A 24,097-nucleotide genomic window follows, 5' to 3' on the forward strand; every position below is an offset into this window, starting at 1 on the left:
CATCCTTGTACCTGGGAACACTTACTGAAGTAACTATTATGGCATAATCAAGACTATAACATATTTGATGTAGAAATACAAATTATGATTGAAAATACTGAGAGAAATTGTTGTAATAAAGTATTGGGAAAAGAAACTTTGTCACACTTAGTGTAGTTTAGTCAGGGACATATGAGCAGGAGGTGAAATGCTGAATCTGCACAGTTTGGAACAAACCCAGCTGCACTTTGAGTTGTTACAGAAGCATATGTTTGATGTTATTACTGCTGACTGAGGTTGTTCGTAAAGTGTATGCACACAGACCAGGGTACAAAACCAAAGCTTGTGATGACAGTGTAACCTTTCATCTACATTTTCACTTGGCATGTGGGTGAAGGCAAGTCAGTGTTCCTCTGTTCTAGATTAAATTGCAATTATGTCAGTGTACCCTCATTGTTCAATATACAGTACAATAGAATGAGATGATGAAACACAAAATGCTTGATTGGACATATTTTACTTTGTTTTTATTGCCTCACTTCGAATACATTGCAGGAATTGCATGACTTGGCACGATCTCCAAAATTGAACTGGTGTGATTTTTGTGGGTTTTTTATTTTTTTGTTTGGGAGAGGGGAAATGGTGAGTAGAAGGGTCTCTGCCTATGACACAGTATTTATTTAATAGGGAAATTTCCAAACACCTTGACCTCTTTGTTCAAAATAAAACCTTTGGCCATAGAGGTTTTTTAATAACAGAATTGGAAAGTTACAGGTTTAAAAAAAGTATTTGGGTAAATTTTTTAAAGATGGGTGCTACCCAAAGATACTGTTAACTTTAAAAATGCAAATAATAGAAAGATGACCAAAGAAATATGCTCAATGGGAATATTTCTTTTAGTTTATTTAAAAAAATATACACCTATGGAAGAAGAGGGACAAGCGGTACTTAAAATTATCTGTAGTACAGGTTGAACTTCTCTAGTCTGGCACTCTCATGTGGGAACATCTGGCATGATTTTAGTTAGCTGGATTTCCACTTATCATGGATATGGCCAAGTTTCTCACGGTTCCATGAAGTTTTGTTTGTTTGCAGTCTCAACTCCTGGCTCTCCGTGTTCTGTGCTGTAGTTTAGCTCTACCTTTCCCCTAAACATCTCCTAAGACCCTAGGAAGCAGTGGAATTGTTTGTAGTGCTGCTAGATCTCCTGTGGTTCAGCAACTTCTCTTGTTCAGCACAGGTCAAGTCCTGAGGCTGCTGGACTTGAGAAGTCCAACCTGTGTGACAAATGTATTTAACATTACCTTTCCTTTCTGGTAATACAGGAACCACTTATGATACTAAATGCTTCCAGAAAAGTATGCTTTTATGCTTAAGGCTGTACCAGCATGAATTATATGTTGCATGAACGTAAAAGTGCAGAAAGGAGAATTAAATGCATAGGATCATATTAAGATGCATACCGCAAAAAGAAAATAATTTAAATATTACCTTCTTGGAGTGTTGTCAGCGATTCCCTGTCTGATTTTTTTTTTTTTTTTTTTTTTAAAGCTGAAACATATGGAATAGAGTTTTAGAAGACACACTCCATCCAAAAGTCTTTTTTTTTTTTTTTCCTTGTCTACTTCGTTAACATAAACATTTGGAAGACTGCATAAAAGAGGCTCTGTCACCCAAGACTATTCTTTCAGAAAACAAAGCCAGCTCTTGGCACAGGATGCTCTGAATTTCATAGAACCCATAGCAGCTATCAGTATTTTACTTAGTAGTAGTTAGAAAGGGTTGTAGTAGGAAAGAAATAGTCAGTTAATATTGGCCATACTATCAGCTAGTGTAATTTGATGTACTCCCAAGTGATGCTTTGTTGATTTATGCTGAGACTCTGTCTCATTCTTCCTGGGTGCATCTACACTAGCCGGCTACTTCGAAGTAGCCGTCACAATGTCGAAATAGCACATGTCATGTCTACATGCGCTGCGTGCTATTTCGACATTGAAATTGACGTTAGGTGGCGAGATGTCAAAATCTCTATTCCTACCCAAAGATGGGAATAGCACCCTACTCCGACGTTCAACGTCAGCCCCTCCCTCCCCAGCCCCACACTTGGGCTCCCATCCCTGCCCCCCTGCCCTCCCCCCAGTGGGTGCGTGCCCAGGCCTCCTTACCGCCAGGTATCAGTATTTCACTTAGTAGTAGTTGGAAAGGGTTGTAGTAGGAAGGAAATAGTTAATATTGGCCATACTACCCGCTAGTGTAATTTGGTGTAACTCTCTCCCCCAGTGATGAAGCTTTGTTGATTTATGCTGAGACTGTCTCATTCTTCCTGGGTGCGTCTACACTAGCCGGCTACAGCCGCGACTGTGGCCTTTCCCGCTCCAAACTGGGTGGCCCACGGAGCAGTAGCTGTCTGGAGTGGCCAGCTTCCAGGCAGCTATTGCGACCCTCCTCTCAATGGGGAGGACGTGCTGCATCTGGGGGTCCTGGCGCCTTAGTGCGGGGATGAGCCACTGGCAGAGCTCCAGGAAGGTCTGCTGGCACATGCAGAAGTTCCACAGCCACTGGTTGTTATCACACTCCCACATGACCAGCTGCTCCCACCACTCGGAGCTGGTGGGGTAGCTCCAGAGGCAGCAGGGAGCCTGGTGGTCAGGGGCATCCCTGTCTGCCCCCTGGGAGGGCTCCTCTGCCAGGAGCTGCTGGGCAGCCTTCCGTGCAGCACCTAGCAGGGCTCTTGCTCCCTGGGTGACTACGTGGAGGGCTTCCTGCTGCTGCTGCTGCTGGGGGCCCATGGCTGCTATGCATAGGTCTGCAAGAGTGTGGCTAGCGTTCTGCAGAGCTCATGCTGTGAAGGCTGGGTGTGTCTGGGAGGGGCCCTTTAAAGGAGCGGCTTGCTGTTGCCCTGGAAGAGTTAGTCCAGCCTGTGACCCAGTCCGCAGGCTTTCCCGGCCCCTTATTTCGTCAGGGAGTGCTTGTGTGTGTGGACGCTCCGCATTTCCTTCCGGGGCAGCTCCTTTCGACGTTCCCCATTGCTACATCGACAGCACCAGCCCTGGAGGACATGTAGACGATATGCGTTGAAACAGCCTATTTTGATGTTGCTACTTCGACGTAATGGGCTAGAGTAGATGTAGCCACTGAGGATAAAGAGGTTCGGAGTATTAACTGTTGTAGGAAATTTAAAAAACAAAACAAAACTGAAAAGACTGGAATATTTACAGCAACTTGGTTAAGGTTTGTAAACTGCTCCAGATATTTTCTTCTGAACAACTTCTGTGATCTTGACACGTTAGCTAACGTCTACATAAGAGTCTTTTCCGGCAAAACTGGGCTTTTGTCAGGAAGGACCGTGGAGCTTCTATACGCAAAATGTGCTTTGTCAACAAAACCCAGCTTATCTGTCAGCAGCATTATACCTTTTCCAGTTCAGGTATAACACCTCTCTTGATGGTGTTTTGTTGACAAAACAGCCTTGTAGAAGCTGTGGGGCCTGTTTTGTTACCAGACTGAGCTTCCAGTTCACCAGGCAGCCCTGTTTGCAGAGCTTCCAGTGAGCCATTCTGTTAAGAGAGGGCCGGCCAGTCTGGCTGCTCTCGCCTAACAGCGTGGATTGCTCTTTCAATCTGCTTTTGTGTGCAGATGCAATCTATCGACCAGAAGTTTTGCTGGGAAATCCCCTCCCACGGTGACTTCCATCGACAGACTTCTCATGTATGTAACCCTTCTATTAATGCCAGATGCCTGCCAGAAGGGCCGGGTTCAATTCCTGTGGGGTTTTCCTGTCAAGGATGCAACCAACCGGCTCGAGCCCCCACCCAGTGGCCTGGGACAATTTCACCCCCATGCTGGGTGCCTGTAAGGCGGTTCTCTCCCCCCCCGCCCCCCACCGCAAGCACAGAGTCTGAGATAGAAATGGTTTGTTTAATGACCATAACCTACCCCAAGGTTACAGTGACAGATGCAGTATATCTAAGCAAAGAAGAGACAAATCGCTTTATCAAGATACCATCCCCATATGCAGTAGAACCAAGTCTCTTGCTGGGGCTCTTGGCCCTTTACCCCACACAGAGTTACAGTGTGTACCTTCTGCAGTGCAGTCCCAAACCCAAAGCCCACAGATACATCACCAGGGCAGTACTAGCTGTCCACTTGTCTGCAACCTCCCCTTGCTGCTGCCTGCCGGTTGCCGTCATCCACCGCTCCTCCTACCGGCTGCCTGCCAGTCACCATCGTCACTTCCAACCCCACTGCTTGGGATTGCCCTGAAGCAGAACCCTGTGATTTCAGCTCTGCGTGGCCCCAGCTGCCGCTCTGTGATCTCAGCTCATGATAGCTCTAGTGTGGGGTTTCACAAACACCGTAGCATCCAGCTCTATCTTTCAACAGGTGGGGAGGGTTAGTCAAGCCAGTCTTATAGCTATGTGGCCAAGGCATAGGCAGGGCCAAGGCACATCACAAGCTGGCTCAACCAGTACCCCTCCTCTTCTCCTTTACAATGCTTTAAACCAGGGAGCCCTGTGTAATCAATGTCTTATGCAGCTATGGCGACTGCCCTGTCCCCCACAACAACCCAGAGCATTGGTGAGATCTCACAACTCCCGCACTAAGTGTCAGCTTAAATTGTGATTTCACAACTACATGTTTACAATAGACTAAATCTCATGGCTTACTTGCTACCCATTAGGCTTTGCCTGAAAAGGTATCGCACATGCACACCTTTGCATTCTCGCGCAAATGATCTCTGGGAGACGCATTCCTCCCACCTTCAGTATCACACCTGCCGCCCTTTGCATTCTCATGCAGATGACCTCTGGGAGACGCATTCCTCCCAGCCTTCAGCAGCATTGTGTTCCTTCTGCCACATTCCCTACATCTAGATGTACTCAATATCTCCTATTGATTGAGTAGAGTTTGGCACAAGTGGTCAGCAGAGACAGCAGTAGAGATTGTCATGACCTTGGTTTTCCCAGTCTCACTTGGCTTGGGTCCCAAGTTTAGTCTCCTTTTTGAAAAAGCTAGGTTGGTTTTAGATTGCATTATCTCATGTCCCATTTATAACCAGTCTTGCCCAAATGGGTTTGTAGAGTATGTCAGTACTGCTCTGCCACTCAAAGCACAGAAAGTGAATAATTGTAAACTAAGGAGCTCATATATGAAGAAGTTTGCACTGGCCAAATTGCACCATCTGTGTCTGGGCTGTAGTGACCAATTTTTTTCCTTCTGGGGAAAAGAAAACTACCAATATAAATTATTCTGTCCATAAATCGAAGGAGATTACTACTTAAGTCTTTCCTCTGAGCTAGAAGTCTCTTTGAGCCTTCTTCCCTATGTATCCAAAAATGTTGTGCTACTCAGATGGTGCTTCACAATCATGATAATAGTCTTCTCATGCAATTTTAGGACCCTGTTTAATATCACTTCTTCAGATGAACAATGAATTCCCATCTTCACGTTTGTGCTAACGTGAATCTTCATATTTGTGAATGGTCTCTGGTTCTTTGCCAGCAGTGTGCAAATTTCCTTCTCTTCGTGATTTTGCTTGTTTTAAATTGCCATATGTTTGTCTACACTGAAATCTATCGGATATTTCACAGATCGCTCATGATGCGTTCACATACTTCTGTAAATTTTCACAGCTATGGCAAATGTTACTGGTTTTGGCCAATTTTTCCACTTAAGAGGCACAATCTGTGGTATGTTGTCTGGTCCTTCAGTGTTTAGACTTCATACGAGTATTGTTAGTAGCTGCACTAATTTTTTTTTTTTTAAGACACAGATACTGCTAGATATCAATTCTTTTAAAGTTTTACTCTAACTTTTCTGGGAATGTTCCTTCAGTGTCCTTCACCAGTATTTCCTTTACAATTGCCCTTCTTGAAAGGTTGGCGAGCCTTTGCCGCCCATCACTTCTCTGTCTGCAAGCCTGGTATTAATGACAGATTTGACTATATACATACATTGGGTCTTTGATCTCTATTCAAAAACATAGGATGTAAACATTCTTGGGTCAGTAATTTGTTTGGACTCAGTATAACTTTGTGAGGACATAAATAGTGGATATTCCCTGCCTACACTCCCATTGTTTGTTGGGACACATTGTGTCCCTTGATATGAATGCTTAGGAGTGTTGCTGGGCAAATCTGTTTCATGTGACCTATTGAATAATTTCTCTTCTCTGTAAAAATTCACCATAAAAAAAAAAAAAAAGCCTATTTGGGCTATATCTACACTTACACAGCTGTGCTGTTGTAAGATAGTTCCTGTAGCTATGTGACACTGACAGGAGGGAGCTCTCCCGTCAACATAATACAACCAGCTCAGTGAGTAGTATTAGATGTGTTAGTATAGTGCTGTGCACATGAGCACTTATGCAAAGAAAACTTATATCACTCAGGGTGATGGTTTGTTGTTACATGATTCTGGGTGACCAATGTTTTGCCTATTTAAGTGCTAGTGTAGACATGGCCCTAATGTCTCTTAGACTATGTCTACAGTAGGAGATTATCTTTTTTTTTTTTAAGGCATTTAGCCCAATTTTACCAAGTGCCTGTCTTCACTGTAAATTCCATTAGCTCGATTCATATCCTAATATTGTAACCTGACGGGTGTAGTGTTGAGCTCGTATTTAAAATCCCAAATGAAGGGCAGTGAGGACACACCATATCTTTAAATTGAATTCATTAGCCTCCAGAGGTATCCCATATGTGTGCCACAGTTCTCCACTCTGCCCTCTGCCATCTCCACCGCTCTCAGGTGCGGAGGCATTAGGCAACGGGAAGACCGTTTCAGTTTGGCACCTGGAAGCTCGTGGCTGTGAGGTCATGCTTGTATGAGAGGCCGAAAAATCTTTTTTTTTCCTTGCTGTTGGTGTGGCTGTGGGTTCTGTGTTTCTGTGTCTACCTCTGCTAGCTGCCTTTTGTTGCACTGCCTGGCGCCAGCCACTGCCCCCTTCCAACATGTGGTAGCTAGGCTGGGGGAAGGGGGAGGTTGTGCTTGAATGAGAAACTTCTTTTCAGCCAGTAACGTTTTTGTCCTGACCAACACATCCCCTCCCTTCTCTCCCCTCAGAGGTGCCACACCGTCTGGAACTTTCCCACACCCAGACTCATCACATGGCTTGACACTGAACCAATAGAAGGACGTGCTCACAAGGTGCCAGGCAGCTTGTGTGCGGTGAGGATCCTGGAACCGGCTGGGGGAAGTCTCCCTCAGCAGCTAATATTTGGGGGCTGGCAGCTATTCAGGGGACTTGCAGCCACCGGGGGATGTTCCAGTGTTTGTACTCGTGTCCACTATTTACACGTGCATTTCCAGGGTTTGTAGTAGTTGCAAGGATGAAAATTCCTGTTCTGAGGGTCTTTTTTGCCAGGAGGCCTAAACCTAGATCCAAGCCTGAGGCCAGCTGATTATAGGGGCAGGTACAGAGTCCTACCCCAGAGTGTTGGCTGGCATAATGGGCCTGGGTGTAGTCCTGCTGATGTCTGGACTTCCTCCATGCTGCAGCGGGAGATGGCCTCATTCTGCCAGGGGTGGTGGCCATCCGGCGTAGTCTTGGACATTACGGCACTTTACCTTGGGGTCTTGGAGATCCTCCTTGCCCCACAGGTCCAAGAGGGTCTGCATCTTTCACCCAGTCTAGGAGGGACCCACCTCTTGGTGCCCAGGGCTGGCTTTTGGGCCTTTGAGACAAAATTATTAATCAGAGCATCGTCTTTGACAGGTCTAAATCCAGATCTAAGCCTCCGAAGATTCAAACCTGTCAGTTGGGAAACCCAAAATCTTTTTTCTAACCTTTCCTAAGTGCTTTACTGCCCCCTGTGGAAGCCATTTCACATCTCTTACTTCTGCGTGCACACAGGAGCCTGTCCTTTCCTTGACCTGTTTGGGAATGGCTGGGAGGATGAGCTCTATGGAATGTGTTTAATGAACTGGAGTTGGGGATCCAGCTCCCTTGTACCTGTTTTTCCTTGCTGAAAACGGTTTCTCTTTGGAAAGTGATTTACGACTCTCTAATTGCCTCTGACGCTGGGCTTGTTTGCATAAGGGTATAAAATACTAGAGTTAGCTACATCAAGCAGCCTTGCTGGACCTGATTTTACCAGTGTCCAGTTTGGCTCATCTGTTGCCTTATTGAATTCAGTAAAGCTGAACGTTAGCCGCCTAAACACAGAGAAGTCTTGTGCTTCAACGCCCCCCGACCCCCAATTATAAAAAGCACATCACTTATACAGGCAAGCCAGACCTTTCCTGGAAAAGGGATGTTTGGTTAACACAGCAGGAGAATGAGGGAAGTGAAATGTGGAAAGATGTCATAAGATACCCCCAGCTGCTTGCTGGGCATTTTTCTTTTTCCCATGCTGCACCAGTAAAAATATCCAAAATGCTACAAGGCTCAGGGAACTGTGGGATGGGTTCCCACAATACACTGCTGGAACAGTCGATTTTTGGCGATTTGTGTGTGGCAGCAATAGGTTGCTTTTGTGGGGAGCATGTGGGAAGTTGAGGATGTTTAAAATCGAATTGATAAAACCCAGCGTTAATAAATCTATTTTAATTAAATCAATTTTTAGTTCATAGTGTAGGTGGAACCTTAACGGGTCTTCAAAGATTTGTGGATATGTCTGTACTTGGAGGGTTTCAGTGCACAACGATCGATCCTCCGGAGTCCAATGTTTGATACACCTGTGAAGATGCAGCAAAATCGGTCTCTGTGGACTAGGCCATCGACCTTGGTATTCCGCGCTATCATGTGGAGTAAGGGATGTAGACGCAAGCCTGAAGACCCCCAGTCTATACCAGGGAACAAAGTTTATCCTGATACGTCGATTCAAGCTATGCCAATGGTATAGCTAGAATTGTGTATGTGGGATCAACTTTGTTCCCTAGGGTAGACCAGGCCTTGAAGCTTAGCAAAAGTGATCACTTTCAAGTGGGTATTCAAGAGAGTTGATCACGTTTCTGGGTTCTAATTCTGATTCTAATTCAACTCCCTCTGTGGTTTCAGCCCTTTCTGTCTGTAAAATGGCTACACCCTGTTTGCCTAATTCCTATGGGGATGTTAGAACATAAGATAATTAGGGAGTAATTACTGTTTGTTTGTAAAGCTCTTTACTGTAGAGAGTGGCCACAAGGTGTAGTGCGTTCAGGACTTGCATTTCCTGGATTCAGAAATATCGCTTATGGCCTATCCTGTATATGATGCTTTTATTTTATCAGTGTTCATGGTCTTTCAAATCTTTATTTTTGGTGCTGGTAAATGTCTGTTACAAAATCTTATCACACAGATTGAAGTTTTTTAAATTAACTTCATTTCTCCAGGAAGTTGTTCTGAGTTGGTGAACTTTTTTTTTTTTTTTTTTAAATTAAAAAACTGCGATAGCTGAAGCAGAGTTAAATTTTGTATAGTTACTGGCAAGAAACTTGAAGAATGTTCCCATGACCCTTTGAAACAAAAGCTGACTGTATTGAAAAGAAATTCATTAGCACAATAGAAAGAAACAATTTCTTGTTTCTGCAGACTGAAACCAAGGCTATCTCATCCTGGATTTCTATATTTTTATTCCACTGCATGGTGACAATAGAACAAAAGTTACATTAGATAAGCTAGCTTGTTGGGTGAGATTTCTGCAGGAAAACTTTCTACTGTTGAATGAGTTTCTGTTTTGATTGGGAGGGTGAAAAACAACTTCATTTCTTTGGTCCTTAGTAACCCACAATCACTATACTTCAGCACTTGCAGTTTTAAAATTTACTTAGTTCTCTCATCCCTCTGCCTTTTTTGTGTAAAGATAAAACATAAGTATGACAAACCAGTTTTGTGTATGAGTTCAGTTCTTAATCTATTACTATTAATACACTTCTCTTCTATTTAACCTTTTTCTTTAAAAAGATCAAAATAAGAAGCAGATTGTGGTTTAACCAATTATAGTGTTATATAACTTGGTCAACTGTTGTTAGATCAAAGAAGTGGCTCACAGAAGGGGAAATAGACATTTCAAACATGAAATTGTTGACTCATTAGGGAATACCATGCCTGGGGGCATCTAATGACAGTAGGTTTTCCACATCAGCTGATTATCATCCTGGCCTTATTATGTACAGCCTTCAGAGTGTTATATCCCTGTTGGAATCAGAAACATATTGACCTTTCTGTTCAATTTTTTTTAAACAACATTCACAGGAAATCAGTATTTGAGAATGTACAGGATATTTATAGAAGCACTAGTAATTTGTGCACATTCAAAATTATCTAATTTTAAAATGGTTGAATTCTGGAGGAGGAACCTTTGTGGCTTGTTTAAGTAACATTGTTTGTTCAAGAATTTTGAAGGAGATTGCATTGAAATGTAAAAACTCATCAAAATATTACTGGAAAAGGGAGAAACTAGTGCCATTCTAAACACCTAAAATTAGTTTAGCCATCATTTTATCCAAGTCAGGCTTCTGCAGCTGTATGTGGTCCATATTCAAACAACATACTGTCTGTGGTGCAGTGGAGAGGCTGTGGGGAAAAATTGATTGTGCGTGCGTGTGTTAGACCTGAGATTTCTTCCCACTCTTCTGCCATACGATGGAGAGGGATCTGGAATAAAGAAAATACAGTGTAATTAGAAGAGGACAAATTTCATTTTTTTTTTTTTTCCCCCTCTGCGAAAGGAGAATTAGAAGCTGCTTTGTCAAAATGAAATTCCAGCTTCTACTTGACTTCTAAGCAGATATTGCTAGTTTGAAATATGTTTTGCGGACCAGCATTCAGGACTTGGGGCAGAAGAAAGCATGGCTGCATGTATGCTAACAAGTTCTTTCAGAAAAGCAGGCTCCTCTTGAAAGAACACATGGAGCATCCACACACAAAATGTGCTCTTTCAATCTGAAATCAAAAGAACACCAGCTTCCATTCTGGGATCAGGAATAGCACCTCCTTTTGTGAGCTGCTTTCGAAAAAAGTGTATGTAGAGGCTCTGTGGGTCCTTTTTATTTCCGAAAGATCAGTCCTCATGGCGCTGGATATTTCAATCCCTTGTCCCCTCTTTCAAAAGAGCTGGGGCTGTGGACGCGCTCTTTTGAAAGAAGTTATTTTTGGAAGAGATCTTCCAGAAGAACTTGTTTTGAAGGATCTCTGTAATGTAGATGGAGCCCATATATCATGTTCTTCCTCAGTTTGGTCAATAGCATTCTTTGGAATAGTATGAGGGAGAAGACTTGTGTTTTTCCCTCTTAAGTGCTGGGTTTGAAACATTATTGGTTAAAAAAGCAGTGTTGTATCACTTGGGATCAGGGAGAGAGAGAATCTATTTAAAACACAAAAGCAGCCCCAAAACAAAGAAAACAGGCAGGTGTTAATCTTACTTATACACTCTCTCAGCCTATTACTTAACATGCTGAGTGGGGTGAAGAGATGACTTTCCCCAGCTGGGGTTGGAAGAGAATCACTAACCTAAACCACTAAAGGATTTCTCACTATTTGCCTCCTTGTTGGGTTATTATCCTCCCCTATTTTGGAGGCCTGGTGCTGAAAGCACAATGAGATGCTGCCACCTGTTGAGATTTGTTTAAATATTCGAAAGTTTTGTAAACTTTGCAGTTCACATAGACTTGTTCTAAATGTTTACAGAACATTTCCTGGGATGACTCTTATTAGCTGATTTAGAAGTTCTCTTGCCAGAGCTATTTTAGCATCAGCCCTTGCTCTTGGGCTGTCTCTTATTATTTTTTTCAGTGTTTACGTACAGTATGCCACTAGACTCCCCCCCCACCCTGTCTCTGACCTCAAGCAGTGGGATTTAACCATCTCTGGTAAGGCTGTTCTTGATCTTCATATGTTAAGGACTGGTCCTTGTATAGCTGCTTCAAGCAGTCATTTGGAAAGATGCTTACTGGATTAACAAGTAATGCATCCCCTCCAGCACTGGCTTTTCTTTCTCCCTCCCTCTCCACCCATGACAGCTCACACTAAAATTGAAATTTGAAACCTTTATGAAATAATGTTGAAAAGCCTACTTTAGAAAGCAGGTAAACAGTGAGCAGATTACACTCTATTGATTTAAAAATTTTTTTTTTTGTTCAGTTAACAAAATCTTGTGCAGATTTCAGGTTTTCTGCTTTGAAATGTAAAGTGTTACTTTTACAATAAGATGCCAGTAACACTGTCTTTATATTTAGGAATATGTTTTACATTTTGACCCCTTTCCCTTTCTGATCTGGCTTTATTCTCAGTATTTTTTGCCATTGTAGAAGTTTTTAAGAAGTGGAGCTTTTATTTGTTCCTCTAAGTGACAACTTACTACTTCTCAAAATCCTTCACACCATTCTGTTCTTTCACACTAAAGTTAACTGAAATAAATGTTATACTCAGTTTTTTTTTTTTCCCCTAGAGGAAGAAAGGTACCAGACCTCCCTGCAGCCCCAAACCGCTCCCACTCCCACCCTGAGGCTCAACCTCTCGCTGTCCCTCACTGACCCACCCCACAGCCCCAAACTGCTTCACACTGCCCCACACCCAGGATTCAGTGACTTACCTTACCCAGACCAGAAGCTCCATGTGCTGCTGCCCGCTGCTGCTTCTTCACCTGGCTGTCTGCTCTTCACCACAGGTGCATAGCTTTCCCCAGCCCTTTGGGTCATTCTCCCCCCACCCCTTACAGAGTATGGCAGGGGCAGGTCCCAGGGCCCTGATGTGATGAAAGGACTCTATTTAATTGACTTAACAGCCATTAAACCAATTAAATCCTCTTTCAGGACAGCAGGCAGGGAGCCAGGAGAGAGCGGTGGCAGCAGCAGTAGGGGCCACAAATGGCTCCTTAAAGAGCCACATGGGGCTCATAGCTGTCCACCCGCCTGCCAAAATGGTGGCGCCAGGCAGAAAAAAAGCCTTGATTTATGCTGCAATCACAGTAGAAACTGAGCATCTTCCATGTAACTTTGGTATCAGTAGTAAAGATTTACTGGACACCATTGAGTCTCTGGCTTTTCCTCTCTATTGTGGCGGTTCTGACTGGGAGAGTATCTTTGTTCAGTCACAAAACAAAAGCAGTCATATAGCACTTTAAAGGCTAACAAAATCATGTATTAGGTGATGAGCTTTTGTGGGGCAGACCCACTTATTCAGATCCAGAATAGTCAACTACATGAAAGTTCATCTAATACATGATTTTGTTAGTCTTTAAAGTGCTACATGACTTCTTTTTTGTTTTGTGAAGATACAGACTATCTCGTGTTCCATTTGTTTTCTACATGGGTTATTGGGTGGGGTTGTGGGGGTGATACTGGTTACAAGGGACTGGCTATGTTGTGGAAGCCTTTCATTGTAAGGTGTCAGAGGGGTAGCCGGGTTAGTCTGTATCTTCAAAAACAACAAGAAGTCTGTGGCACCTTATAGACTAACAGATATTTTGGAGTATAAGCTTTCATGGGCAAAGGCTGCTTTGTCAGATGCATTGTAAGGTCAATCCAAAATGCAGCACTTAATACTGCCAGCTCTGGTGACTTTTATTGTGTCACATAAATTGCATAAAACTCCAACTTCTGGAGGATAATAATAAAGTGGGAATCTAGCCTTCTAGTCCTTGTGGTTGCAGAGTAAAGATGATCTGAATATACGCTAAGGGCCCACAACAAGAAGAACCCCAAAGTTGTTTATTTCTTGGCTTAAAGGTATTGAGAAGAAATCTCATGATTTTCCTGGGGTGGGAGTCAGTGTTTGAACACGAGTTTGACAATACCATGCTTAAAATTTTCTGCAAAGGAAGCAGTCTGTGGATTTATATACGCAAACATTTTGTTTACAACAAATGGGGTATGAGCCAACCCCACACTAGCCTGCAATGCACTGAGGATATGCATGCACTGTAGTGAAACACCCACAGGTAGCTTGTGTGAGCTGACTTGGGCTGTGGGGCCATACAGTAAACCCTCAATTAAGTTAAGTAGGGGTTGTGTTCCTGCAACCCCTGCATAAATCAAATTTTTGTGCAAGTTGTGGGTGGGAGATGGGGGAACCAGGCTGCCACTTGGTTCCCATCTCCCTTCTGCTTGTGAACGTGGGAAACTAAACAGCCCACCAGGACTGGTCGGGTTCCTGGCTGCTTCTCCCTGCCTTTCCCCAGTGGCATGGCTTTTAGACTGACAGCTGCACTGCTGGGGGAAGGCTTTTTAGCTCACCTAGCTGCCTGCAGCTGCCTAAAATCCTCTTCTCCCAGCTGTGCATATGTTAAGGGTTTACTGTAAGTGTAGGTGCCTACACTTGGGATAGCACCTGGGCTCTAAGACTCTACAAGGCAGAAAGATCCCAGAGCCTTCAGTTTTATAGCCTGCAGCAGAAGACTCATGACCCCAGTCAGCTGATGCTGGGCTAGCCATGGGTGTTCTGTTGTAGTGTAGATGTATTTCTTAAGTATCTGTCTAGACCATTGGTTCTTAACTTGGGGTGCACGATGCCTATCTGAGGGTGCGAGGCATGCCAGATTGTTTTAAGAAGGTAAATTATCAAACACAAATTAAGCACAGACATGTAAATACAACTATTTTGTTTCATCAGACCTATGTATTTATTAACATTATACATTATTAAATGATTACTGTAATATACAAACAAATTTTGTTCAAGTTTTTAAGCTAATTGTAGTGAAATTATCTCACTACAAAATACAGTGTACTGCCTCATTGCGGGGCATTTCCTGATATGTGTGCAGATGATAATGTGGCAGCGCAGTGGCTTTGTTTGAATTCAGTTAGCCGCTAACTGTTCGCGCGTGGGTTACAGTTTGCTTCCACAGCAAAACTCCACAACATCTCTGGGTAGTACTTGCCTAATTTTGGAGGCCTAATGTACTATATTTGTGAAGAGTAATAACATTAAATATATGTAAAATAGTTTTATATACATTTAAAAGCGTATAGGCCCCCCATCTCCATTTTTGAGATGCGTGTGAGAACATATTTTGAGAACCAAAGGGGTGCAGGCTACAGTAGAGGTTAAGAACCACGGGTCTAGACCCTGCTGATGAAGCTTTTTAGGGCGCATCAGGTTGCTCAAAGTAAGGTAGACCATACTTTAATGTCTGCAGACCTTAGGCATCAAACCCACAAGTCTCTACTGCATAAGCTAAAAGCCAACTGGCTGACCCCTGAAGGCTGCAGACTTCACTGTCCCTCTCAGTGGTCTGCGTGCCTCTGGGTTACAAAAGCATGCCAGGCAATTGTTAGTGCTTTTCATCAGGGTCCGTGAGGATGCTGTATCTGCAGCAGGCTAGTGGAGGGTGGGTTGAATCAAATCAAGGCTGATTTTTTTTTAAAATCACTGATTTTAAATCAACAAGTGGAAAGCCTTAGATAACAAGCTTCTAACCTCTTTCCATTTGTGCTGTAGTTACTTTCTAAAGGAAAGTGTATTCTCATAGGTTCACAGCGCCATTAATGCAAGTGTCAGCAACCCCCAGCATGCATGCCAAGAGCGGCACGCGAGCTGATTTTCTCTGGCATGTGATTTGCTTTGGCTCCTCCCTGCCTCTCCTCCTATGTATCCCCCCCACAGGCTGCTGTAGGTTTTATCCACCTGGTGCTCCCGCCTGGCGGTGGCAGCTCCGTCTCCGGTTCAGCAATGTCTGTGCTCCTGCTGGATAAGAGAGGGATGAGAGAGAGAGAACGGGGGATAGGAGAGGTTCAACCTATATTAAAATCCTGGACACCTTTTAAGATGTTTTTTTTAAAAGCCCAGGTGGACAGTTTGTTTAAAGACTGAAGGGGAGGACATGTCCATGAAACACAGGGTGTATGGTAACCCCAGTCAATACTGCTGGGCCCAGTCCTGGGACCTCAGTGTTGGAGGGAGGTCCCCTTCCCTTGTCACAATGGGGGCACGAGGTCTGTGTGTGCACACGCATGCTGGGGGGCGTAATTCACTCCTTAGCTCGCAGCAAGGCGGGGTGGGGAGGCGGAGCATGCTGCCTGTGCAGCCCCACGTCTCTTCCCCCTGCGTTTTGAAGCTGGAGTTTTCAGTTAACGAGGAAAGGGGTGTAACTAGGCTGCCCCTCCCCCCACTGAGATGAGCATTTAATGAGAATATAACTGGGCAGCTCCCCCCCCACTTGGCACTGGGGACTATTAGGATTGGGAGCACTTGACCCTTAAACCCCACCCCACCCTCAAACAATGCTCTGTTCTCCAAATCTGACTATTTCACTTTGTTGATTCCCTTCTGTATTTCCTCTGCTGAGATTTGCATTGTGCTTTGTGGAGAGCTGGTTGCATAACTGCCTGGTTTGTGGTTGCAAATAACCATTTTGCATGTGTGGCAGTTGAGGTAATTACATATTGGGAGTGTACAGCAAGTAAGAAGGGGGAATGTGCTGGTTTGTACGCATTGCAGGTGCAAGAAGAAGCTGGTTGTACACAAATGCAAGGGGAAGTTGTATCTGTTAGGCATGGGAGGGGGGTTTGCACATATGGTGACTGTAAGGGTGGAAGTTTTTTCAGCACGTCTTGGGCACAGGTAGGTCCAGATGTGCCCCTTATTAAATGGTTGTTAATTGTTGTTGTTAATGCATTGTTGTTAATGAAGCTGTTGTAACTAGCACTACTAGTGACTTTAAAAAGTATCACCAGCACTCGGAGTGTACATGGAGGTCCAAATGTCAGCACTCTGCCTTGAAAAGGTTGCTGACAAGTACATTAATCGGCTCCTCTACACTAGCTCCCAACTCTGAAGGGAGGATGGTAAGTAGAGTGTCGGGAGATTATTAAGGAAGTGCTGCGGTGCATGTGCAGCACTTCATTAAGCTAATTCTCCCCCACGGCAACTCCAAAGTGTTTAAACTTCGAAGTGCTGGCTCGTGTCTAGCTGTGGCTCAACCGCTGGTACTTTGAAGTGCCTGGGCACTTTACTCCTCAAAATCTCCTGACACCCTACTTACCATCCTCCCTTTGAAGTAGGGAGCTAGTGTGGAGAAGCCCTAATATGTATTTAGGTGTCGTCTAATGGAAGCTTTGCACTGAACTAAGTAGCTTTTTTCTACCTTGGAGGAAAAGCTGTTATATATAATTTAGATGAACAATTTATATAGCTTAATATTTTAAGATTTTTATTTAATTATAGTATGTTAGAAAATTATGAATAATGTAATGAACTTTTTGTTCATGAGTTGTGTAAAGCAGCAGTTGGATGGTAACTAGAATTTAATTAAATACATACAGCATCATATACAATTTCTTTATTGAGCAAAGCATCATTAAATGTTGGGCATATGTTAATGTCACTATTCCCCCACCCTCCAGCCCCTGTTTGCTGAAGAGCAAGTTAAACAGTGGGCAGAGTCATAAATATTCATGAGCTGAGAACTGAGCCAGTCAGAATTCAGTTAAGGAGAACGTATAAAATGGCAATATGAGGCAGTCCAAGTGAGATCAGGGGATGATCCCTGGAATCGGAGAGTGGTTTGCAACACCAGTGGTAACTTTGTCAAGTCTTTTGCACCACACACCACAAAACACACACCAGGATGAAGTCCTTTATACAGCACACAAGCTTTGTGCTGTATTTATAAAGCAGGATCTCAAAAGTTGGATGTCTTTTTCTGCTTATTATAGAAAAGCAGTTTTAACTCTTGGTTTTTTTTTTTTCATAGTGGCTCCTGGATTCAGCATGTGTATTCTTTATTGAACTATTTTAAAGGGATTTAATATATTTAATTTTAAGCAGGTTGATTTTTTTAAAAGGAAAATAATTATTTAAATAACCATCAAAAAGCCAATTTAAAACATTTTTCCTCAAAAAATTATTCAACTCATCATGAGCTAGTGTTGGTGGATTTATGCCCCAGTTTTCTGTGAACATTGTCGGGTACAGAAATTACACTTTTCTGACTTTCTCTGTTTTTTATAGCTTGTATGATGGAATCCCTGGATAAAACAATCAATAGCTACCTGGATGTCTGGCTTGGGCCAAGAGGTAAATTGTTCATTTTATAAACATGTACATGTAATTTCTAGAATCAAAGTTCCAATGCAGATATTGGAGTAGAGAAACTTCCATAATGTAAGATAGTGGCTCTCTAGAATCCTGCAGAGGATAGTATTTGCTGTCGGCTGCTTTGGTTCTCATAAATACCAAATTCTGAACACCAGTTTTGCACAGAAGGGTGCACCTGATGCTACTGAATGAAGAGCCTGGGATGACAGGCCTTGAAACCTTATTTGAGTTAACGTACTGCAGTTCCTGTAAGTGTCGACCTGCTTTTTGGGTTTACTCTATGAATTGACTCAACATATTAATTAAATATTGCATGAAAAGTACCCTGCTTTAAGTTTTCTTTTTATGAAGTATTTTCTTGTAGTAATGGAGGATAAATTGAAGTGTTTTGGTCTTCTGTAAACTTCATGAATTAAAATGACGGTCAGATCATTTCCTTTCCAAATGAATTAGTTCTTATCTTCTATGTTTCTTAACATCACTATGGTCTCATGCCTCTAATCCAGTTTTGCTCAGCTTTGTTGGATCCTTTTTCTTTTCTTTGTGAGATAAAGTAACAAAATGCTGTATTTTAGCTGAGGGAGATTGTCTGTCTGTCTGTCTGTCTGTCTGTCTGTCTGTCTGTCTGTCTGTCTGTGCACTGGCTTTATACACATCTGTATATACTCATGCTCACTCTCCAGATTGGAACACACAAGCTCACTCACTACGACGAGTTTACAATGAACGCAAGAGCAATGCTATAGGGAATCTTGTACTCCCAGTAGGGTCACCCATGGTAGCAAGGTCAAGCGGGAGGGTCCAAATGAAGAACAATCCTAAAAGTCCTCAATGGCAGAAGGACTACCAACACCTGCCCCTTCTGTGATAAGACCTGCGGCTCCAAAATTGGGCTGATCAGCCATCGACGGACTCGCAAATAGGAAGGTGACATGAAGACATCCTACTCCATTGTTGAGTGACTGCCAAAAGGAGAGAGATACTCATGCTGCGCATTTGTTTGTCACGTTTGAAAACAGTGTTCTGAAAAGAAGCACCTTTAAACCAATCCCCACCAAGCCTGAAGGCCTCATCTTGGAACATGTCTGCACTTCAGCTGTGGGTTGTGATTGCAACTCATATGGGCAAACCTGAGATTGGTACCGGATCTCACAACTAAAGCAGATGAGTTGAAGCTGTAGCTGCATCAGCACCCACATGAGCTAACTGCCTGAATAGTGGCTGAAGGTTTGTGGGGGAACAGGGGGCTTTTGTAGCCTGTCCTGCTTCAGGGTCAGTGTTTTGCGAGTACAGCTAGTTCAGCTGGAATGACGCTGCTTTGTGAGATGCAGTCGCATCCTATGACTGCAGTTTAGATTCTCCTCCCCCACTCCTGAAACTATAGTATGGCTTCTGGACTCCACTGAAACAGCCACCCTTTGACAATGAAGAAGCTCCAAGCTGAATTGGTGTAAATTTTGTATTAAACCATCTTTTGACCCCTTTCTTTAGGTGCATTTCAGTTGAAATAGTGATTTTGTAAAATGGGCATCACATTTGTCTGAATGCTGTATCCATATCAGATTTGTTCAGTTTACTGGTTTTAAAAAGGTCTTCTGCTTGCCAGTCCTGTAAACTTCCTCCCCACAACCCACCGCCCCAAATCAGCTTGTCACATGTTTGTCCATTCTTCTTATACATCATCTCTAAAAACAAAAGCATGCTAGCGCTTGCATAAAGTCAATGTCCTCTTTAGCATTGCATGGGTATAACCTATTGATTGGATACAGTGTGTGAGGCACAATAAGGAATCCCGTTCCTTCTCTTAACCATCCTGGCTTCTAAGGACTAGCATAAATAAAAATGGTAAGAATATACTGCTTTTATTAATACAGTTAGCAGATATGACTCTGCAAAGATAGCTATGTTGAGACTTTTAGGGAGAGAGGAGGAAACAAAAGAAACAGAAAACCAGCATATTGAATTTGATCTTCTTTAAAATTTATTTTGTAATAGTTTAAAATGCTTAGCAACAATAACTCCATTTTAAAAAGCATTGTTTTCACTGAGAACAAAGTTACTTGCATTTTTCTAAGCAAGACTCTGATTAAATATAACCTTGTTATGTATGAAAGCTAATGTGTAATTCAAAACAATCAGCATTTCTAGTAAGTTTATTTGCTGTTTCTTTTGTATCTGGTGGTTTTGGTTTTTTTTGGTTTTTTTTTTTTTTTACTGTATGTCTTGTCAGGAAAACATTTTTTCTCAAGGTTTTTTAAATATTTCCATTTGGTAAATTTGAGAGTAATTTTTGTATTTTTTTTCATTCTCTTTCAGATCCCAGAGTAAAAGGATGGCTTCTTTTGGATAACTATACACCTACTTTTATCTTTTCTGTCTTGTACTTATTAATCGTATGGCTAGGACCAAAGTACATGCAAAACAAACAACCCTTCTCGTGCCGGGGAATTCTAGTGGTCTATAATCTTGGACTGACGCTACTGTCACTTTATATGTTTTATGAGGTAGGAGGGGGTTTTGGCTTGTTTTTGCAGTATTCTTTTTAACCCCCACTTACACCAAAAACCTGTCTGTGCATATTGGTAGACTTGGTAAAATTAAGTGCAGAAGTGTTGCAACAGTTCTACATTGGTCACTTCTCCAAAGAGTATCACCATTATTATTACTAATGTCATATGGGCACTTACATTATTTCCCTAGGATGGTATAGCAGATCTGTACAGGCTCAACAGCTAAATAAGTTGTTCTGCAATGTGCAGTTCTCCCTCAGCTCACAATAGAAGAGGAAAACTCAACTTTCTTGATGTGTGATAGCCTACAGGTAAGCCTTGTCATTATTAGAGTGGTTCCTAACTATTCACCTATGAGAGAACCACAGCCAGGCTGTTCTAAAAAGGGGGTGGTTACATCACATCTCACCAGGAAACGTGGAATATAATTTTGTTTAAATACACATCTTAATCTTTGCATTTGTGCCTTTGAGAATCACCTCGTCTCAATCAACTTTTGTTCCAAAACAGAAATAACACATTTAGGATTTCATTTTTTTACAAAGTTAAAATTGGATTATTTAATAATAATTGACAAAAAACAAGCAGTCCGGTAGCACCTTCAAGACTATTTATTAGGTAACTTATTAAATTTGTTAGTCTTTTTAATGTGCTACCAGACTGCTTGTTTCTTATGAAGTTAGTCTAATGCAGCTACCTCTCTGAGACTAGTTAATATAATTCCTTCAACTTGGAATGGCACTTTCCACTGTTTTATTTAAAAAGATAAAGATTCAGAAACTTTCATTTCCATTCTTCTCAAAATCAACAAGGTCAATAAGAATGTTCACGTATGCTGAGGTTAATTAATTTTTTTCAGTATGTAGTTTGAAGTAATTTATTAAACATCTTAAGCATCACGTTTGTGGAAATAATGATGTAAATGTGATTAGTCCATGCAAATATGTTTACTGATAAATTTAAGTTTAAGGAATATCACTGAAGACTTATGACAAAGATCTTAATCTAAGACAAATACACAAATGCAGATTTCTTTGGTATTGTAGTAAGCATAGATAAATTCCCATTGCAGTTGGTCTCTTTCTTTCCAGCACTCAGAAAAATATTTTCCCCAGGAAGTTTTTATAATGGGATGGGAGGATGGCTTACTAATTATTAAGTCTTTTTTCATCACTAATGTCTGTCTGATTTTGTGAAACTTGAGCATTGGACTAAGACTCAGAGGACCAGTGTTCAGTTCTTGCCTTTGCCACTGGCCAACTCAATGACCTTGGACAATTTACTGACACTTTTGTGTGTCAGCTTCTCCATCTGTAAAATGGGTGTAGTGATAGTGACCTTTAGTAAAACAAGTAACTGATGAAAAGCACTATACAAGCTATGCATAGTGGTATTATTTATTGCTTTCTTTAGACATTATTCCTTCACACTAGTCCATATGCAATATTTCATAAACTTGATATGATATAAAGCTTCTACAGTTGTATTGCAGTGGAACTGCCTCTGTTTTACATGGTGCTCTCCCCACTTCTTAAGCACTAATTGTCTTGTCATCTCTGCTTAATCAAATGCATGTTTTCGGTTTTTTGGGGTTTTTTTTTTTTCTTTTAAATCCTTGCTTGGCATTACTCATGTGGCTTGGAAAACAGCCATAAATTCACACAGTCAGTGTGAGTTCTTTGCTATGGGGAAGGGACAAATAAAACCTCACCTATAGGCTACATAATCAGTTGAAAGAGCTTAAACTTAAAAACTAGAATGTCATTGAACACATGTATAATGCAACTTTGTTTTCGGTGTTGTTGTCTTCACAGAAATTACCCATCTGGCATGGTCTGGCCAAGGCACAGCTTTATTCACTTAAAATATTGGATAGTGCCCAGCATAGTGCAGCTCAACAGCCTTTACTTAACATCCAAATAGTCCCCAACCAGGTCCCAGCTATCCTGCTCTGGGATGCCACTGCCCTCCCCTTGCTTGAAATGAACCGGGGAGGAGAGTTCTCTCTGCCGTTTCAGATGTGGGTGCTCCAGATTTCTCCCTTCTTCAGTTCCTTAAGGGATGCTTCCCTGTAAATCCTTTCCCAATCCATCATAGCCAGTAACTGTGTCCTTTCAATAAAGAATATCTGCCAAGAGTTTTGTGCGCTAAGGGCACAGCATTATCACCAAGCTGCCCTGTGCCCACTGACTGGGTCCCAGACTTACTGTGGGGAAGGAGAAAAAGCCTCCGCACACATACACTTTGGCACCGAAAGATTCCTTCCCATCTTCCTCCCCTCAAAGGAAGAGGGCAAAGAACAGAATGCCCACAGCAGATCAGACAGAACCTGGTCCTTCTGTCAAGTTCATGGGTGGATGTTGCCAGCTTGATCCCAGTAAAAGAGGGTGCTCTCTGGGGCTGCATGGGGATAGGCATACTCACCACAGTAATACACTTTCAGCCAGCAGGAAGGGAAGTGCAGTAGCCTTCTCCTGGCATTACCTCAGCAGTATATTGCCTTTCCTGTCTATCACTGCAAATCTTTCCTTCTCCGTACTTGTTGTAGAGGAGCCCTTAAAGGGATAATATCCCTTGTCTTCCAGCTAGCCAGACAGTGACCTTACTTTACCCTCAAAACAAAAAAGCAGTAAAGTAGCGCTTTAAAGACTAACAACATTTGTTAGGTGAGCTTTCGTGGGACAGACCCACTTCTTCAGACCATAGCCAGACCAGAACAGACTCAATATTTAAGGCACAGAGAACCAAAAACAGTAATCAAGGTTGACAAATCAGAAAAAACAATTATCAAGGAGACCAAATCAGAGTAGAAGGCGGCGTGTGTGTGTGTGAGTGAGAGAGAGAGAGAGAGAGAGAGTGAGTGAAGAACTAGATTAAGCCAAGTATGCAAAAGGGCCCCTATAAAGACCCAGAAAATTTGTGTCCCGGTTCAAACCACGTGTTAATGTGTCAAATTTGAATATAAAAGAGAGTTCAGCAGCCTCTCTTTCAAGACTGTTGTGAAAATCCTCCTCCTCTCCCGCCCCTCTACTCTCTGATTTGCTCACCTTGATAATTGTTTTTTTTTATTTGTCAACCTTGATTACTATTTTTGGTTCTCTGTGCCTTAAATATTGAGTCTGTTCTGGTCTGGCTATGGTCTGAAGAAGTGGGTCTGTCCCACAAAAGCTCACGTAATAAATTATTTTGTTAGTCTTTAAAGTGCTACTTTAGTGCTCTTTTGTTTTGATAGTATATAGGCTAGCACAGCTTTCTCTCTGTTACTATTCTTTCTTTACCCTGTCTGGTGAGTACAATATATAGTAGTAGTAGTAGTAGCATCCTTCAGTCTACGTAGACTATGGATTGCGCCCTTTGTAGTTCCATTTGGGATCATCGCTTGCAGTGTCAACTGTGACTGTGAAGGCCCACACGAGAGTGACAGTCGTTGCTGCATCTGTTGCATGTGTAATGGGTGTCTGGCAGGTCCTTAGTGTGCTTTCTGTGGGCTCACTTCTCCTCTGCAAGCTGTCTGATCCCGATGTCACCCTTCTGAAGGCCCTTGTGTAGTTGCTGCGATCGTCTGCCAACTCCTCCCAGCTGTCCAGCTCGATGTCTACCTCCCTGAGGTCCCTCTTGCAGACATCTTTGTAGCGCAACTGGGGGT

The 24,097-nt window shown here is 42.5% G+C and overlaps 1 protein-coding gene across 6 annotated transcripts in view; it reads left to right on the plus strand.

Annotated features, from left to right (window-relative positions):
* The window catches only part of ELOVL5 (ELOVL fatty acid elongase 5), a 78,875-nt gene that overhangs the window by 32,688 nt on the left and 22,090 nt on the right, over positions 1 to 24,097 (plus strand). For 5 of the 6 annotated variants that reach the window (XM_074988894.1, XM_074988892.1, XM_074988893.1 and 2 more), the window contains 2 exons: positions 17,855 to 17,920; positions 20,258 to 20,445. In XM_074988894.1, the coding sequence (XP_074844995.1) occupies positions 17,860 to 17,920; positions 20,258 to 20,445 (249 nt within the window). In that variant the 5' untranslated portion in view covers positions 17,855 to 17,859. Of the gene's footprint in view, positions 1 to 12,529; positions 12,570 to 17,854; positions 17,921 to 20,257; positions 20,446 to 24,097 lie in introns of those variants that run through there. The other variant, XM_074988895.1, reaches the window with a different exon arrangement.

Source organism: Carettochelys insculpta, chromosome 3, assembly GCF_033958435.1.
Source record: "Carettochelys insculpta isolate YL-2023 chromosome 3, ASM3395843v1, whole genome shotgun sequence".
Classification (NCBI taxonomy): Eukaryota; Metazoa; Chordata; order Testudines; family Carettochelyidae; genus Carettochelys; species Carettochelys insculpta.